Source organism: Falco punctatus, assembly GCF_963210335.1.
Source record: "Falco punctatus genome assembly, chromosome: 6".
Lineage (NCBI taxonomy): Eukaryota > Metazoa > Chordata > Aves > Falconiformes > Falconidae > Falco > Falco punctatus.
In genome coordinates, this window is record NC_137585.1 from 7,885,206 (window position 1) to 7,904,260 (window position 19,055).

At 39.0% G+C, this 19,055-nt stretch overlaps 1 protein-coding gene across 6 annotated transcripts in view; it reads right to left on the reverse strand.

The window, feature by feature from the left end:
• CRACR2A (calcium release activated channel regulator 2A) overlaps positions 1 to 19,055 on the reverse strand; it is a 59,102-nt gene that overhangs the window by 21,565 nt on the left and 18,482 nt on the right. For all 6 annotated transcript variants that reach the window (XM_080393611.1, XM_080393612.1, XM_080393608.1 and 3 more), the window contains 5 exons: positions 17,536 to 17,704; positions 15,823 to 15,969; positions 9,751 to 9,841; positions 6,854 to 6,949; positions 1,531 to 1,718 (listed from right to left, as the gene is read on the reverse strand). In XM_080393611.1, the coding sequence (XP_080249737.1) occupies positions 1,531 to 1,718; positions 6,854 to 6,949; positions 9,751 to 9,841; positions 15,823 to 15,969; positions 17,536 to 17,704 (691 nt within the window). The remainder of the gene's footprint in view (positions 1 to 1,530; positions 1,719 to 6,853; positions 6,950 to 9,750; positions 9,842 to 15,822; positions 15,970 to 17,535; positions 17,705 to 19,055) is intronic.

Here is a 19,055-nt window from a genome sequence, read left to right on the forward strand (position 1 = left end):
GCAGCCTTAAACATTGGACACAGTGTCTCAGATTTTTACACTAATTTACACCATTTACTCTGACTCTGTGTCTGGCCTTAGATGTTTTTTTGCCTTTCAGTGAAGCCTCAAGTTCTTCCTGTGCAGTCTGAACATCACACCTGCTTCAACAGCTCAGGTCTTACCAGACTGATACAGATGTTTAAAGCAACACTGCAGGTGCAGTTGAGTAGGGCTGAGCTCTAATTCCATAAAACACTATTGAATCCAAAGTGCTCTGTAAATGCAGTAGTATTATTCAGCAGTCTGACCACTGGGCAGATTTCCTCTGTAGCTTTAAAACCAGATCACTCCACAGTCTTTGCTCCGGATCTGAAAAGAGAGGCCTCAAAGAGGAAACAAACTACCTTGAGGAGGAATATTTCTGTCTACTTCCAAAACACACATTAAACATGCAAACCTAACAATAGCGTTCTAAACGCAGTGGCTGTTCTTCAACAATCATTTATCAACAACAGTCATTATTTATACCCTCAAGAAAAATTAAATTAGTAGTAACTAAGTAGAGTTCAGCCAAAACTTAACAGGAAAAGAACATGACATTGATCTAATATTCTGCTCTATCCTGAAATATGCCAAATAGCCACAGCTCTGAGTTACGTACTTCATTGCTGAAATGTATAGAGTCTGGCACGATATGCACCACGGTCTGGTATCCATGTGTTCTCCATTGGCAACAAGAAGGTTTTACAGATCCCCGAGCCTTTTCTTAAAACTATCTTCCTTTAAATGGACTTCAGTGAACATTTCTGCCAATTACAGCTTCAGAGTAATGTAACTTTTGCCTTGTGTAAAAAGCTGGAGCAAGACAGGTAGATTGATCTGTTATTTAATGGGCCGTTTCTATCCCTCAAAATACAATTTTTAAATACTACTTCTTGAAAAATCGGAGGCAGAATCTGAAGTCCAAAACATTTGAACTGGAAACCCCAAAATGATGGTTCTGGATTGCCATTAGGCCTTGGGCGAATTGGAATTTAGCTCCAAAATCTACATTTTATCTTGCTGGCCAGGGACCTTGGTCAGAAATTATGTACCAGACTTGCTTTTGATGAAGAAAAGAAGCACATCTAGCTGTCTCATAGCCAGAGTATATTCTGAGAAACAAGTTTCAGACAGACTTGGTTTTGAGGAGGATGAAGCATCATGTGCCACAACTGCAATTTCTGTAAGGAATCCCACTGGTATTTCCAAACTAAGACAATTTTTAACCGGTTAAATTGATTTTTAATTCCAAACACCCTCAACAAATGGGGGTACGAGAACAATGACATTTTGACAAAGTAGCAAAAATATTCTGTAGAAGTCAGATATGCTACAGAAAACATGCTGAATTACTTGGGGGAAAATGACTAGAACTGCACTTGGCTTGGCTTTGCTGGTGGTTTCTGCTTAAGACACACTCTTAAATCACAGCACTGAATACGCTGAGAAGGAAGCTCACTGGCATGCTAAGCAAATGCACTAGAACCACTGCAGCTGGAGACTTACATTTCTTTCTCCTCATGTAGTCTTGATGCCTCCTCCTGAAGCACCTGTAACTGTTGTTGAGCCAGGCTTAATTCATGAGATGTTTTCTCCAGGTCTCTCAGCAGCTCCTGGTTAGTCAGCTTCAGCTTGGTGTTCTCTACTTTGGTTTCTTCTTTGCCACTGACAAGTTCTGTACATTGCTGCTCTAACTGCGACGGAAGAAAAGAGAACAGAAAATATAACTACCTGTGGTATCTCAGTTTTCAGGCTTTCAATTCAAGTCTTAGAAGTTAGTTGAATAGGGAAGCTATTTCTGTCAATGCTAACATGATAAAACACGTATGGTGCTCTTCCACTGCTCTGTGTACAGACGTAATTATGTTACACAAAACCAAAGCCATTCCACTCCATGACTGAATTTCACCCAGTTCAAAAATGCACCAGGACAAACCACAAGAGATGTTTACAGAGCAGATTAGCAGTACTTAGTTGATATTCACAACTGCTATTTTAGACTATTTCCCACAATGACAAGGCCTACACAGAGTGATTCAGAGTTCTGCCTAAAAACTGTTAAGATTTAAATCTGGTAGCTGATAAACCTTCCCATCCGCAGTAATATCAACAAGCAATAACCTTTCTGCCACCTCAGCTAAATCTGCCAAGAAGTGTGAATTAGAGTTTTTTTAACTCACTTTCATATTCACTCTCCAAAGTATATACAAGGGAAAGTTACACCTTCCCTGTTAAACAGATAATAGCAGATGACAGTGGTTTCTGGTATGTAAAGAAGTTCCACCTGCTTCTCCCTGGCTAACTGAACAAATTAAGATGATATAGCAAAAGCAGACTAAAATTAGTCCACTTCATATTAGGGAAGGCACTGCTGACCTAAAGATATAAAAAGGGGGGGGGTATTTTTAATTTTTTTTTCAGTATGGTTTTTAAGGGATGCAAAATGTACTAGTGATACCAGTGCAATCTTCCAGATTTGAGACACAACAAAGGATTTTGTTAGAACTCTCAGCTTGCACATCCCAACAAGCAGAGCTTGTCCAAACCAAAACCTGCCCTTACCCTGCTTCACAACACTGCTGCTGTTCTAGTCCTGGTTTTGAATGCAGCCTTAAAGCCCAGGTTGAAAACAAAAGCAGAAAATAACTTTCTAGCTAGGATTGTGAAAGGTCAGGAGCAAGAGTAGAGTGGGAACACTTATCTCAGCAGCAGCACCAGCTTAATGTATTTGCTGAACTCTAGCCTCAGCAGGCCGACAGTTCATATGGAACACTGACTAAGCTGGGCATCAAATCACTGCTGAGCAATGTTGGTTTACACTGATAGATCAGATCCCGAGTATTGCTTCCATCCCTTGACCGAATGAATTTGTCTGTTCCAAGTAAAAGACCAGATGCTTCAGATACTAGAAGACAAGACTTTCTCACTCAGATGAGTGGGTTTGGGAGGAGCAAGAAGTGATCACACAAAGATGAACTTTCAAAAAGCTTAAAAGCAACAACTTGCAGGTAGAAATTTCACTTACCGAATACTATGGCCATCTGAAAACTTTACACAGAGACTGGCCTGGAAATGTAACTGCATGAGTAGCCATCATCAGCTCCCAGAATCATAGATACTGATGTTAGAAATACTTGTTATAAATCCTGGTGCTTGCTCTTGTGAGAAAAACAACTGTGTTGAAAGTATGCTTAATAGAGATACTCAGTAATATCATCTAAACCCCAAGACACAACAAGAGGAGAAAGGGTTATTTCACAGCAATGCAGAGCTCCTCCTTTCACTGTACCTATATAATTCTTTTAAGTGATGCCAAATACTACTTTTAAAGCATTCATTTAGTCAGTTCCCAATACAGTGGAATAACGCATAGGCGGATGCTCAGCTGGCACAGAATGGCACAGACTCTGTAGGCTCTAGCTGCCTGTCAGACCTGCAAATCTGCTCCCATGGTCATCAAATAGGTGAAAATTGATTAGGAATGGCTCATGGTCCAGTCACGTTTAAGAAAATCTAGGTAAGCAGAGAGAATTAACCAATTACCACAGGTCATGCAGAGACAGAGTAGCTGATGGCGTATGTTCTCTTCTGGGACAAGAATAGGAGGAAAAACTCACGAGTTTAAAATCAAGAACTGGAATTGTCCAGTTGCTGATGACACAGCTGTTACTGTCCCTCAAAGACACATACATTAAGCAGTCTTCATGCATTTCCTTGCTCTTAGCTCAGCATCCTTTCTGTATTTTTTCTCCTATTTATTTCAGGTGCGCATGAAAGATGAAACATTTATAGTGTTACAAGGCTGCAGACTATTTTGTTCTTTATGCCCTTCTGAACAACCCTATCAGCTGATGTGCATTTTCTGAGTGCTACTGATCCATGTTTTCATGGATCTCCCGTTCAGAATCCAAAGATTATGCTCTTCGATGGCTGTCATCCGCACAGAACCCGTCATTTTATGTGAGAAGCCCAGTAATTCTCTTGCATTTTAGCTGGTCCGCGCCTACTTCCTTCACCTCATACAAGATTCTGTGGCCTAGATATTAAGGCCTGGACAACCTCTGTCTCAGCACCTCCTTCTGAGATATGCCATCACCCATCCCTTGAGGAACAATACTGAGACTACTTGTGCTTTATCTAAGCCATGAAGAGCAAGCTAACACTTCAAGATCATGGTAGCCCACAAAAAGGCCTATCCAAAGGAATTTTGGCCTACAGAAGGCCAGTCAACGTGGTATCAGATCGGTATTTCAGTCATGCCAGGCAGAAGACTCTCATAAGGGAGACTCCCTCTGGCTAAATCAGCCGAAGCAACACTGAACTCCTCTTCTCTGGAAGTTCCTTTCACATTTTTTTAATAATAATTTCCAATACAGAAATAATAGAAACAGAGGGGGAAATAGGGAAAGAGGGGAGGGAGAGGGCAGAGGAAAGCAAAAAGAGAAAAAGACTTATTAATGAAGTTTGGAAAAAAGCATTTGTATTACTCCCAAGAGGTTCTCTCAAATAATCAAGCATGGAAGCTGTAATTAAACCAAGCTGACATCACCGTCTGCAAGAACACATGTAATTATCAACGTATATTTCCATGCAAGAGGAGGCGGCAAAAGTTTCAGTGAACTCTTGTTAAGGCAAACATTAGAGGTGGAAGCTAACCTAGCACACATTGATATCGAGGTGAATGAAGAGTAATACCTGAAAATGAGTGGGGTTATAGTATTATAAAAACAGATATGAGGAAAGATGAGAGTCACTCTCAGAGATAGTCATTAGGAAGTAGAAAAATATACATACAAAACACTGTCTCTAACTACAATGAGTTAAGCATTCAAATAAACAGGCTAGGCTGCTATACCAGAAAAAAAACCAAACAACACTGCATATAAGATTGACAGTGGGTACCAATCAGTTGGTTGAATGACAAAAGTTTCAAATATCATCAATTATCTGAATAAAATCATCACAGTCATCATGTTATCAGAAGTAGTGAATTCCATTTGTCCAATACAGTTTCCTTTCCATAAAAATAAAATGGGATAGTTCAATTTTTACGGTAGGAAGAAAAGAAAATCCTGTCCTTTAAAAGCACCCTTTTTGAGTCTCACGCAAATTTGTAAGGGACAGAGGAAATGATAAATAACAGAAGTTACAAATAAAATAGAAAAAACAGTAAAACTATTAATAACACAATGAATAGAAAAGTAAAACATAAAATTAGATTTAAAAATTATACTAATAAAAATAGCACAGACATTGTTTTATGTTTTCCAAGATAGGCAATAGTAGACAATAGGCAATGGAAACAATAATCGTAAGATAAAACTTCCTGATACTGCTGCCTGTATTACTTGATCACACCAGGCTTAAAATTGAGTCTAAGCCTTTGGATAGCTTCTAGGTTTTATACCAAATTTAATTTGGAGAACTACTGGAAAAAAAGAGTTTTACAGAACTACTGGGTGATAACTAAATTTTAAACTTAGATTTAAAGCAAAAAAAAAAGGAAAATATTAAAATATAATAATTATGAAATTAGAGTAAGTGATTTCTTATATTTTTGCAGCTAGGTTCAGACTAAAAATGCCTGATTTGTGTGTCCCTATATATATCTTCAATATCTTTTATTATTATTTATTATTAAGATATATTTCACTATAGTGCTGCAATGTGGTAGACAGCCTGCATAAACCCACATCTGTTCTGATTCACAGTGGTACCGACCAAAGGTAATTAACATCAGGCAGTTGATTTCAATTCTGTAATGGCCTTTTAGTTCAGTTCTATATCCTCATCAGCTAAACCTGCATCATTATAGTCAGGTAGAGGTTTGCCTCCCCTCTTACTCCAGTACAATACTACAATTCCCATCAGCTTCAGCAGCACCTCAATTCACTCCTCTGAAGACTATCTAAAAACTACACACAACTAGGAAACTGCCCACAAACTTCCTTTTCCTCTTCCCTCCCCTTTTTACTTCTCTCCTACTTCTCAGGACTGACCCTTGCAAGCCACTGCCAGGATAAACAATTTTACATGTATTTTATAGTCATATTCTACAGAGGAAGTTGGTTCGCAGCACTCCATTTCAGCCCTTTAATTCCAGCACTACCCCTTTGCCTATCACTAGCCTTTCATGCACTGACCTTTTTTTACAGCAAGTTCACACATGCAGAAATACTCTGCTTCTCCAAGCAGGCCATGCATTTTAAGTAAAACACATCAGGCTTTAATATGGGAACTCGACAAGCTGTTACCATGCAAGAGAACCACGCACTGCTATAAAACTGTTATCACAGAGATGTATGAGGACCAGGCTGATCAGGAGGGAGCATTTCCAGTTCTAGTGCTGAACGATAGTGAAAAACAAGTAAATGAGTAGCTGATACAAGCTTTGAGCAAAGGTGTACACTATAAGACCTAAACAATTGTTCTCTGCTCTTGGGCAGTCCAGGCATTAAGGCAGTTCCTAGCACATTGAAGAAAATGGAATTCTGCTATGTTTTCATAAAGTTAACCTAATACCTGGGGAAAATACTTGGAACTTTTTTTATATATTTTATCATATAAAAGGAAAACTCCTTTAGAAACATACGGTAACGTTTTTCCTATGCACATGCATAGTCTAGCAGTGTCTAGCAGTCCAGCACAACCCCACTTCTAAATGCATGCAGGTATCCACACTCATGACAAAAGCAACAAGAGGGTCACAGTTTGGCAGAACCACATCACACCAAGTTGCATTTTTCAGACCTAGACGAGTACCTGAAGAAAATTTCATGAAAAAATAAAAATTATGTAATTTTTAACTCTGAATGGTATTGATTAATACCTTTTTCTGTTTTTGAACCAATTGTTCCAGTTCTTGTTCTTTTGACAGGAGCTTGCACTCCAGCTCTTGACTGTAGGACTGAAATCTCTCTGTGTCCTGCAAAATTCAAAGAGGAAATGCATTAACAGAACAGCACAATTGCATCAGCAGGAGGAAACATAAGGAATCAGGCATGAAAATAATTGGCAAGCTTTTCACAGTGAATATAACAAGCTACTGACAGAACTCAATTTTGCGATGGTATCACTCATGAATCCAGACTCTGAGCTTCTGTACATTGGTGTAGTCCAGCAACTTCAATGACTGCGGTTGCTCCAGGATGTGCTGACTGCACATGAATAGGCATCAAATCCACAAAATAGAGGCAGAAGTTTTCGATCTTAGGCACGAGCTTTAGGAGTGTAGCCAACCTAAATCAATGAAGCTAGAATGCATCCTCCCATTTCCAGCTTCATCCTCTTATACACTAGCATTCATGCTCATCTGTTACAGCAGTGAGCTGTTTCAGAGAGCTAAACAAGCAGGGGAAAAAAAAAACACCAGAAAAAAATGAATAGCTGTCACATTTGGTTTCCTGAACCAGCCAACTGATGACAATGCACTGATTGAAACAACCCAGACAAATTTAAGCTATTATGGAGTCACACCATAACTCGCATACAATACACCAGGATTGCCACAGGAGATACGGGGTATTGACACACAGCATAGCAAGTCAGGTTGAAGCAAAAGAAACAATACCCGCCCCCTTTAAAATCCATCACTACCAACAATTTGTCACAGATGTTCCACCACTATAAGCAAGTGGTCTGGGCTTCAGGCTCCACCTATCCCTTAGCAATTATAACAGCCTCTCCACTATCTAAGTATCCTGCAAGCACTGGGAACTCCCAGTCCTATTTGGAACTAATCCTTCAGACACTCCTCAGCTGACACAAATTGTCAAGACCTCCCCTGAACAAAACTGGGTTCCAGAAGTTCATGTCAGCTGAGAATCCGTCCTGTTCCTCTACAACAGGCTTTTATTCTCCAAGGTCCCCAGGAAAATGCCTCTAAACAAAAATAAAAATTCCCTCAAGACAACAGTGGTGCCTACATGTTTTCCTCTTTAGCAGTACATGTAATGGGGTAATCAAATGCACGTTAACTGGCTTCTTACATGGAAGACTATATATGCAAGTAAAAAAGACAGACTAACTGCCCCTTTTGTATAACCTTCAGTCAGCAGGGTATTAAGTATTGTAAATTGCTACAATTTGTACTTATTTGCATCTTACCAATTTTTTAAAATGTATTCTTCAAGAGCTGCTCTTCATTCAAGCCATAATAATTACCCTTTTATATGGCATCAATGCATCTCTCCAGGCTATAAAGTCTTTGTGAGACTTTGCATTAGAGAAACAATTTAACAGTCAGATCTCCCCAAATCCCAAATCAGTCATGCCAAGAAACAATACTTCTTGAGTGTCTGACAACCATTAGTGTGAATGCTGACTAAACTGTAAATAGCTTCAGTGGGAAGCTTCAATGAAAAAGCTTAAAAGAAATGGCTTTACTGCAAATATACAGCTAATTAGGAGATCCAACAATCATTGCTTATGGAAAAGTCTCTGTTGTTTCAGGATTTTCAATGCAACTTCAGTTGTGGGCTATTAAGAGCATATAAACCATTTCTTTCACAACAACTGCTGTCAGGCAAAGTTACAAATACTTTTTATCCTTGAGCTGATGTATGAACTTTTTATAAAGGGCTTATCTCATCCACCACTAAAAACTGTTCCCAGCTTGGAATGGAAAAACTTGAAATTTATGAGTCAGGTTCACTACCCTGTGAGGCGAGTGAAAAGACTGATTCCTTAGTTGATAAAGGCTCTTTTTGCTTTAACACACTTTATGTCAGGAAACAAAAAGTACCTTATATATTTGGGTCACAAAAGGATTTTTTAGATATCCTGACTGAGATGGAGACAGTAACTGATGGATAGCCACTAGTTTTGGCAACATTTTGAGTACTGTGTGTTGTTTGGAACCGTACACTGGTTTCACTTATATAACTGCTTTCAAGACAACAAAAAGGCATGAGCCAATAGCTCATGACTGGTTGTCCCAGGCCACCCAGAGAAGCTATGGAACCTCCACCATTTGCAAACACAAAACTCAACTGTACAAGTCCCTGGAGCAACCTGATCTAGTTTAAAAGTTAGGAGCAATATAGGTGCCTTCCAACCCAAATGATTCTAAGATGACACCTTCCTAGACCATACTGGGAATTCTTGTCATCTTCCTTGTTTTAGGAGAGAAAAAGAGGACAGAAAAATCCAAAGAACAGACTATGAAAGCGGTGAGGAGATTTAAAGGACACTTTGTAAGAAAAGGAAAATCATTGTCAGTTGCCTTGGAAGCACCATGGCAGTGACAAAAGAAACTGACCTATGTTTATTTTGCAAACAGCTGCAGTGGTTTCAGAAAGGACCATCACTTGATTTATCTCTTGTTGCTCTTCTGTGATAACTTCCCCCTCCCCAAAAGCAGAGACTGCAGAACTCAACAGGATTAGCAATGTTCTGAACAACCTCCAAGACCATTTTTTCCTAATTGTGACCAGAAGTTCGACCTATAGCAGCATCGATAATACAATGAGGCTGTAGTTCTACTGCATGCCAACCACTGAGCAGAGGGCATCAGTGCTCCTCTCATCCCCCAGGTCACTTTGAAGTTCATCACTGCAGGGTGAAACTGCAGAATGTGGATCAGTACAAAAGGAGCAGGGACATAAACTATGTGTTTTCTTATTCTGTTGTGAAACATTTTGTGGGCCTTCACTTCACACCCAGAGTGAGTATAAAACCACTGGAACTGGGAGCAGAATCCATGCCCACAATAACGGACACACTCACTTTCAAGAGAAACTGCTCTTTCTCCTTTTTGATTTGCTGTTCCATTTCCTCATAGAGATGCTGAATTTCTTCATCATAAGCAGCGATCTTCCTAATAAGAGATAAAAGTATACTGAGTGGGTCTTTGTAGCATTACTGCAAATCATGGCTCACATTATGAACTAAGTGCCACATTCCTGCCTTAACAGAAGACTCCAGAGAATGTTCTAGGATTAAGAAAATAGTAATTTCTGTGCGGGAAAGGTCACAGATTCATTTTTTATTTATTTCTCATGGAAGTAAAGCTTCAACAGCTCAGAGGCTAATAAAGCTACACATCTAAAGCAGCTGTTCATTATGCAACTTTAACAACTACTAAATCTTAGGTGTAAGGAACAGAGAGCTTCCTAGTGACAATACCAGTAATACCAGAGTGTAAGTTTGCCAGTTAAAAGTATTTTCACTGCAACTTCATTATTTTTTTTTACTGTGGAACTGCATTGTTTACCATTCCATAGCATTAAATGAGGTACTTCTATCATGTCGAAGACATTTTAGCTAGAACGGACTCCTTGAAAACCCTTCCTGAAAGCTGCCTTACTGCCTCTCTAACAGCTTTGCTGAAACAAATTTGAAAAGCCCAGCTGAGGAACAGAAATAAATACGCTGCGTACAAGTGTATCTGTAGGAAAAAAGAAGGACCTAAAAACCTCCCTTTTTCCAACAGAACATTGCAATTAATAGCACTGTGGTTCGATACATGAAGGATTACATTTAGATGCTTTAGTTTGGGCAGAAAAACTGTTGAAAGGGAACAAGACATCATTTGTTCTGCTACTATTCTATTCTCATTAATCCAGAAACTAAAAAGCAAAACTTACCTTTGCATCAAACTCAGGGGACATCCTAGAAAGATTTAATAAAAATTAACAGGGCTTTTATATGACACTACTGCATATCCCCCCACATTCATCTTTCTAGAGCTGCTCCTTGAACAATCTGCAGAATGCATGTTACAAATAAAGTACATAATCTCCTACAGCATTCACATCAGTAAGAGCAAGACAAGGAACATACAGTAGGAAAAAAGCTGTTAATTTTGTAATCTGGGTATCTTTTTTTTACCTAATTCTCTACAGATTCTATGTTTCCATTTATTAAAGGCTTGATTCTCTCTTCTTAGTTAAAGTCAAGCAAATTGGAAAGAAATTTCAAAAAATTTACCTAAGCTACAGAGAGTGAGAAAGAACAGAAACAAGAGTTTCTTTCCCCCTTTCAAACACCAGAAGACTTGACATCGCCATCTTGCATTTTCAGTCACAGGTAAAAAATAAGGGGAGGAAAGCATTTTCTCAGGACTTAAAGCAGTAATAAACAAATACCAAGCTACACCAATTTGAGGAAATCGATCGCTGTCGTTTAGATTTTTGTGAATCTAGGCCCAGACAAGGGCCACTTCATGTAACTGCAATCCTCCAAATAGAGAGTGCCAGAAAATCCAGAAGTCCTTTTTGCTACACTACTGCTCCCATTGTAAAGTCAGGTCGTGTTCTGATCACAAATTTTATTTTCTTAAAACTAAAAAAATGCTTCATAAGAAATTAGCACTCATCAATGGAACAAAATTACACAAATTTATAAAGATTTGACAATTATTTAGATAGGTATGGCAGAGGCTGTAATATTGTATTTTAAAATACTGTATTCATACAATATAATATCATTTTGATTGGGGCTAGACTGACTGTGTACTGAAAAACTCTGTAACTTCGCACAGGCAGAACACCTTGCACAGTAGTCAGCATTTCTATGGGACTCGTATTTTCTTTGCTTCTGTGTGACATGGAAAATAACTTCAGTCCCGCACTATTAAGCTGCTGATTTAGGTATTTCTTTCCTCTTATGTGAGGCAAAGGATACAGCAGCACCATCAAGACCACATCCAGGAGGTACCTCTGGATGTAGAAATCTTTTTTGTTTGCCTGGCACATAAGCATGTGACGTTTTTGAATATTCCCCAAGCATTTAATTCATGGCTTACCATCGTAACTCTGATTGAATTAAGCAGAGGTAAAGTAATATCCTGTTAAAATCAAAAGTGTAACACAATTGTAAGTAACATAACTAACAATCAGCAGAAAAAATAACCCAAGACATTAGATGGCAAGTATTCCCCACATGCAGTCAGGGGAAAATAATTAAAGACATATGGGCATATCATTGTTATGTGAAAAATGAAAAATGTTATAATTAAAATCTCTGTTCCCTGGGATCATACCATCCAGTTTTACTCAACACATAATTGTATAATTTCAGCAATATTTGATAACATGATCTTTCTCTTTCCAGTAATGCTGTTGGAACAAGCACACAGAGAAGAAAGGGAGACAGTGCTGTTGTTGAGCACATTAACCAAAACGGAATGTAATGTGAGTTCACCAAGTTCAGATCATGAGTTCAGGATCAGCACACTCACAAGGCTTTAATTTCTGCCTGCAGTGTGAATTGTTTGGGTTTCCCAATTGCTGTTCATGCAGTTTGTTGTAATGGTTCTTCCTTCCCCATAAAAAAATACAGTGACTTGCACACTTTGTGCACTGATGTCCTGAGATGTTGATTCTCCTTCCACCAAAGGTGGGCTCCGACACTGTCCCATGCTAAGCCAAATGAGAAGTCAGTTCATCCTTCCCTTCCTGTTTACTCTTGTTTATCTCCTTTGTTTAGAACTCTGTTGTTTGAAACACAGGCCACCTTTTTTACTAGGTTTGTCTTTCAAACGCAAAGCGCAGCAGCAGACAGAGCTAATGGCAGTTGCAGATTTTATCTGCTATTAGAAGAAAAAGGTCTCTTTCTCATCTGTTTTAAGCTTACTTCCTATTAATCTTTATAAATACTTCTTGGTTCTACTGCTAGGTATTTGAAGAATAACAGCTCCTTGTTCAGCCTGGTCAGTGGTCTCATGGTTACTTGTAAAGGTCTATCGTATCTCACTCCAGCCTTTACCTCCTCACTCAAGAGACCCTTCCTTTTAAAAATAGCTCTCCCAGAACAGCCATTCCATTCCTTTAACTACCGAGTTGCCATTCTCTGTGCCTTTCTTCATTCCACTACATTCTTCTTGTGGTGCAGAGACCAGAACTTTATTCAGTACTCAAGACGTAAGCACAACAAGATTCTATGTAGCTGCAAACCCATGTTTTGTCATGTTCTCAGTACCCTTCCTGATCACACATTGCATTTTACTGGGGGGGGGGGGGTGGTGCCATTGCACCCTGAACTGATGATTTCAGGAAGTTCTCTGCAATGACCACAAGGGCTTTCTCAGGAGTTTTAACTGCCCGTTCAAAGCCCAGGATCACATTAGCATGACTTATATTATTGTATCTCCCTGACATTTACCTAAAATGAAGTTCATCTACTGCTTTTTTGCCATCAATATATCAGCCTATTTAAAAAACACCACTGCTAAATTTAAGAAACCATCTAATTTTAAAATAGCACTTAAAGTTAAATACTAATATACTCTGGCAAACAAAAACTGTATTCACTGTATAGATGCCAAAAGCAAAATGGATTAATGTATAAAGCTACTAGTTCACACTTGCAGCGCAGAGCTTAGCTATTGCTGACAGCACCAGACCAGATATATATACAGTATTTGGTTTGATACATTACTGTAGTAAAAGTCTCTCACTTTTGTTTAAATGAGAAGAAATAAAGAAGTAAATGAGTATTTTTAAAAGGAGAGGGTTTACATCTCATATTTTCATCTTGCCTTGAAATCTACAAGTACAGGCAACAGCCCATAATCAATTCCTTTATGATGATAAACACCAGTGAGGAAAAGAACACCAGTTCTGGGACAAAAATGTGGCCATTTGCTTTGTTTTCCTTAAAGTGTATTCAGTTCTATGTAAAAATTCATCAGCAGTATTTTGGTGGTTGTTCTACTGAACCAAAATTACAGATCACCTAAAAGGAGAAACATGCCCACGATTATATTGGCACAGAGTATGTCTGATGCGCTGACAGACCTCTTCCATGAGCATATCAGAAAAAATATTTGATATCTTGTTAGGAATCTTTGTTGAAACTCTTTAACCAAGGGATCACAGTCCTAAGTTTTGTTTCTTCTCCAACAGTCATCTTAACTGCTTAAAATAAAATTTAAAACTGAGGTGAGGTTAGTATCTGACAAAATCAGATTGGGTCAGTTTACCTGAAATACTAAAGCACATGTTTACTATGAGAAAAAATTATGTCCTGTTACTAATAAAACCAGTCACACTCTAAGTGCACACAGTGCCATAGTTTACACGTTCAGAGGACAAAAATACTAGTATCTGTAAGAAGGTCAGCAGTAGACAGTACAATATGCAAATCTCTTTTTCAAGGCTATTTAAAAGTTATCAACATTTTTTCCTAGGCAAAAAAACCTTATCTGGCATAGAGAAGTTTTCTTTAAATATACACACTCATATATATATACACACACATACTACATATAAATAAAAATTCACAGTGAAATCAACCCTATGCCTTTGAGTAACACCCAACAGTACCACAGATTTCCTCTATGTGGGATCATGCTGCATGTTATACTATGTATTATAAACTTATAACTTGCCAGTGAGGAGGAGGAGATCTCCATCTGGAAAAACTCAAGGTCTAAGCTGATGACTGGAGGTAAAAGAGCTACGGTCTTGCCATGGATATTAAATGGACTTTGAAAACCTCATGCTAGTATCTGAAGGATCTATGATCATTGACAAGTGAGCAAATGAACACAATCTGGTAGCAAACTTCAATCCAGCTGAACCAGCCAGCTAGTAGGAGATGACCCACACCTGGAAAGACCCAAGGTCTGATTCAAAGAATGGGTAAGGGTCCCAGGGTACAGACAGGGACATTGGATAGTTTACCACTCCTGGTAAACAGGATGGGAGAAGCAGAATCAGGCTGTCATCCTTCCTATTTGTGGGAATGCTGCTTGTGCGTAGGTGGGTGCCAGCAGAGGTGCTGCTTTCTAATCAGTATCAGTCTACACAGTCCCCCATGTGTGGCGCATCTGCATGGGTGTGTATTGAGAACATACATTCAGCCTCACTACTGTCTGGACCTACAAATGGGAACAGCAGCAGCATACTGCATCTATCGAACCAGGACAGGAAACCCCTGGGTCTCTAGACTACAGGCTTCAGATGCATGAATGAAAATATGCATGTGTGAAAGCTCCAGAAGACAAAAGATAGGTATAGAAATATGAAATTTAGAAGAAACAGAAGGTTGACAGCATAGACTGGGATGGCATAAAGATCCCAGCACATGCAGGAGGCTTCTCAGGGCATCCACGTTAGAAAAAAAGGAACAACTTAAGACAAAAGCACAGCCTACATCCAGGAAAGGAGAAAAAAATCTGAGAGTAGACTGCATGATTGCCTAGTGACTCACAGAGGCAAGTCAGGAAGGCAAGATGAAAGACCACATTCATTCTCAACTTCCAAAGGATGATCTGTTAATTTTTAGTTCCAATATATTTGTTTCTATATATACACGATACGTTTTTATATATAAAACCAATATAGATTGTTTACTATACTTCATATGTTTGTTCTCTCTATATATTTATTAACTTAAACTTTCATTGGTATCAGTGCTTTGTGCTGCTTTAACATCTTAAACCTCTCATTTCTCTGGCCAGTTAATCCAGATTTACAGCTTTTCTGCATGCAATGTTCAAGAAGCATGCAGACAATTTACCAGATTTACTGATAAACCTGACTGTCCCCTGTAATCAAACTGATTAACTAGAAGTGAAATCCTTAATATTGTCTTAAAACTACAATGCAATGATAGACATCTGAAAAAGAATTTCAGTCAACAAAACCCGTTAACTAGAAAAGAAAAGCCAGTTCTGCATTATGAATAATTTTAATGGTACTCTTCACAACTAATAATATTTTACATTACAGGAACTCTTGTGATTATAGTCCTCAGTTCTTCACTGAAATACCTTGTTTATTTCAAACATACAAACAGTAGATAAGACAGCTGTAAAAATATACAAACAGTCCAACAAAGAGAAATACTAACTTTTTTAGAGCACATTCCAACTGGTTCTTCTCATTATCTGCTTCTTGGAGCTGGGAAAAAATTCTGACCAGGAACTCTTCAAAATTAGAGAGTAAATGAGGTTCATCTTTCCTCAGCTGCAACCAAAGTTGCTTCACGTCACTCTCACTGAAAGAAGAGATCATAAAGGATTCATCAAGTGAGAACATTTCTCAGGCTGCAATAAATGTTCACAGCATCCTAGTGGATGGAGGCTTCAGGGCATCACTGATTAACACAAAGCTTATTAAAAACAAGGACTATTTAGGCAGTGACAGATTTGAAAAGGATGAGGTGGGTGGGGAAATGATGGAAACTGCATTTATTCAAAAACCGCATCATAAAGTTTGGCCATGCATGACTGCAGAGAATCACAGGAACTATTTGCTTAGTGGGTGCCTTGCCAGGCACTTCATCTAAACAGGAATGGATAAGAAAGGAGACAGATGAGATACTTCTGTAGAAGTGACAGGGTGGTACAGCGTAAAGACATTCCCACAAAACTAGTGGGGAGGGGGCAATGGGAAAGCTAATCAAAAACACTTCCTCATGAGAAATGAGTATGAATGTTTCCTAAATTAGTTCGACAAGTTAAAAAATTGCATTTGTACTGTTGTTTTTCATTTTCAACCCACTTTCATTCCACAGTGGGACTGCTACAAAAATCAGAACAGGAAATCTTGAAAATTTTGATTTAAAGATCTACCAAGAGAATGTTTTGTTTCCAAATCTGTTCAGCAGACACTGGAAAAAAAAAAAAGATGTTCCACTGTGAATGATAATTCTTTTGTAACTTTGCCAAAATTCTCCTGAACAACTTTTGTTTGCTTCTTTGTAACTCATCTTCTCTTCCATGTGCATTGTAAGCCTGAACCTAGCCAGCAAAGAGCACTGTATTTAAAGGACAAAATGAGGGTAAGGATAGCAAAAGTAGGTAATAAAAATTTCTTCATAATGAAAGTGTTTCAGAATAACTGACAATCAACTCTAACAGGCAGTCAGGTGAAGAGAAGCACTGATGAGCACTTCTATTTCATGGTAAGGATCACTGATGCATTTCTTAAACTTTCCCGCTACCTGTCCAGATTCTGTCCCATTCTGCCCTGGGGTCTTTTGGATCTAGAATATTCATTGTGACTGACCAACGAATGCCAGGCCAACACACAAGAAGCTCTTAAAGCAGCTTTTGGGTTCTGTTGTTTCGAAGTGAGTCATTCTGGTACTGGAAGACAAACAGATTGCTCTGTTATCAGAGCAATCACAACTTGCAATTATGTAGGGAAGGAAAAAAGGGCAGAAAAAGGGGAGAAAACATTTCCTACGGTTAACTGATGCACTTTAAACACAGCCCTTGCCAAAAAAAGCAGTCATCATGCACTGATCACATTTGATTGAAATCAGTGGCATCTGTGAGTTACATGCTAGTCATTATCTATGTTCAAAACCCACAGTACGTCAGGGCATTAATGACATAGCCTTCCTATTGCACAAACATGTTTCACATGCCTGGAGTACAATAGCTTTGGTCTTGGAAATTTTGGTTGAATGCCATTCTATCATATCTGACAACCAAGAAAATTAATTTTTAAAGAGCACTGTTAGTTCTCATCATTCACCTTGGATTCCATTAAAATCAAACCCAGAGCTGAATCATGAAAGATCATACAATCTATTACTATTGCTGCGAAGACTCACTCATCCAAAACCTTTTTAGCTCCAAGCCGATCCATCAGATTTGAGAACTGGAATTCTTCATCCCCATCATCACTCATGGTCTCTTCACATTTGAGTGGGCAGGCTGTTTCACCTTCTGATTGCTGGATAATCTCATTATTCAAAGCAATCTGCTCCAAAAGAAACTGGCCTAAAAGTTAGAAATTACACGCATTAGTATTCTCAGAACTTACTATAAGAAGCAATGTCGAAGAGCAACATACTAAAGATCAAATTTTACAGTAAATATAATTTGTGAGGTAAACACCTACACTTGTTTGCAAGAAAAGGGAGTATACTGAAACAACAAAAGCATGAGGCATAGCAAGAGGATCCCTGAGTTCTATGCCCAATTTTGTCCCCGGTTTAATGTCTAAGCTTCAGTACATCACTCACCTCAAAATTCACAAAGATACTGAAAAAATTCAGAGCTTCATAAACAAAAGGTAAAAACTGCAGCAACATGCACTTTGTAAGTGTTGCAGCCTTATTTCCCAATATGCTTAAACAGAAGGTAGGAATCTAAAATAGTCACAGTAGTAATACTAATAAAACGTACTTCCTCTTTTAACATTCCTTTTAGTGCATGACCAAAGGCACACCTCAAATTCCTGTATAAACTGCATATAGAAAGCTACATTAACACTCATTTCCCTCCATTTGACTCACATGCATTTTAATTCTTCCAAATTTGACCCCACAGCAGTTTCTTCCATCTATTTAGAATATTTCTATTATTAACAGAAAAACTGGATCATGGACACGTGGTGGGATGGCTCCCACGACTGGAGTGTTGCAATGGAGGAATACAAGCTCTTGAGGAAGGACAGGAAAGGAAGATGAAGAGAGGGAGTTGCCCTCTATGTGGGGGAGCAGCTGCAATGCATGGAGCTCCGCGTGGGGATAGAAGAGGAGCTGATGGAGAGCTTATGTGCTAGGATTGAAGACAGGGCAGGCAAAGGGGACAGTATAGCAGGTGTCTGCTATGGGCCACCTGACCAGGAAGAACAAGTGGATGAAGCCTTCTACAGACAACAGAAACAGCCTCATGTTTGCAGACCCTAGTCCTCACGAGGGACTTCAAGTATCCTGATATCTGTTGGAGAGACAACACAATATGACATAAGCACACCAGGAGGTTCCTGGAGTACCTGGATGATAACTTCCTCCTCCAAGTAACAGAGGAGCCAATGAGGAGAGGTGCTCTGCTGGACCTCCACCAACAAGTAGGGCTTTGTTGGGGATGTGAAAATAAAAGAAAGCCTTGGCTGCAGTGACCATGGCAGATGTCACTGTCAGGCCACTCTTGATAATATTAGATTGATCATGGTGACTGGGAGACATGCCAGAAGACTGGAGGAAAGCAAATGTCACTCCAATCTTCAAGAAGAGCAAGAAAGAGGACCCAGGGAACCACAGTCAGCCTAACCCTGATCCCTGGAAACATGATGGAGCACCTAATCCTAGAAACCATTTCCAGACACATTAAGGATAAGAAAATC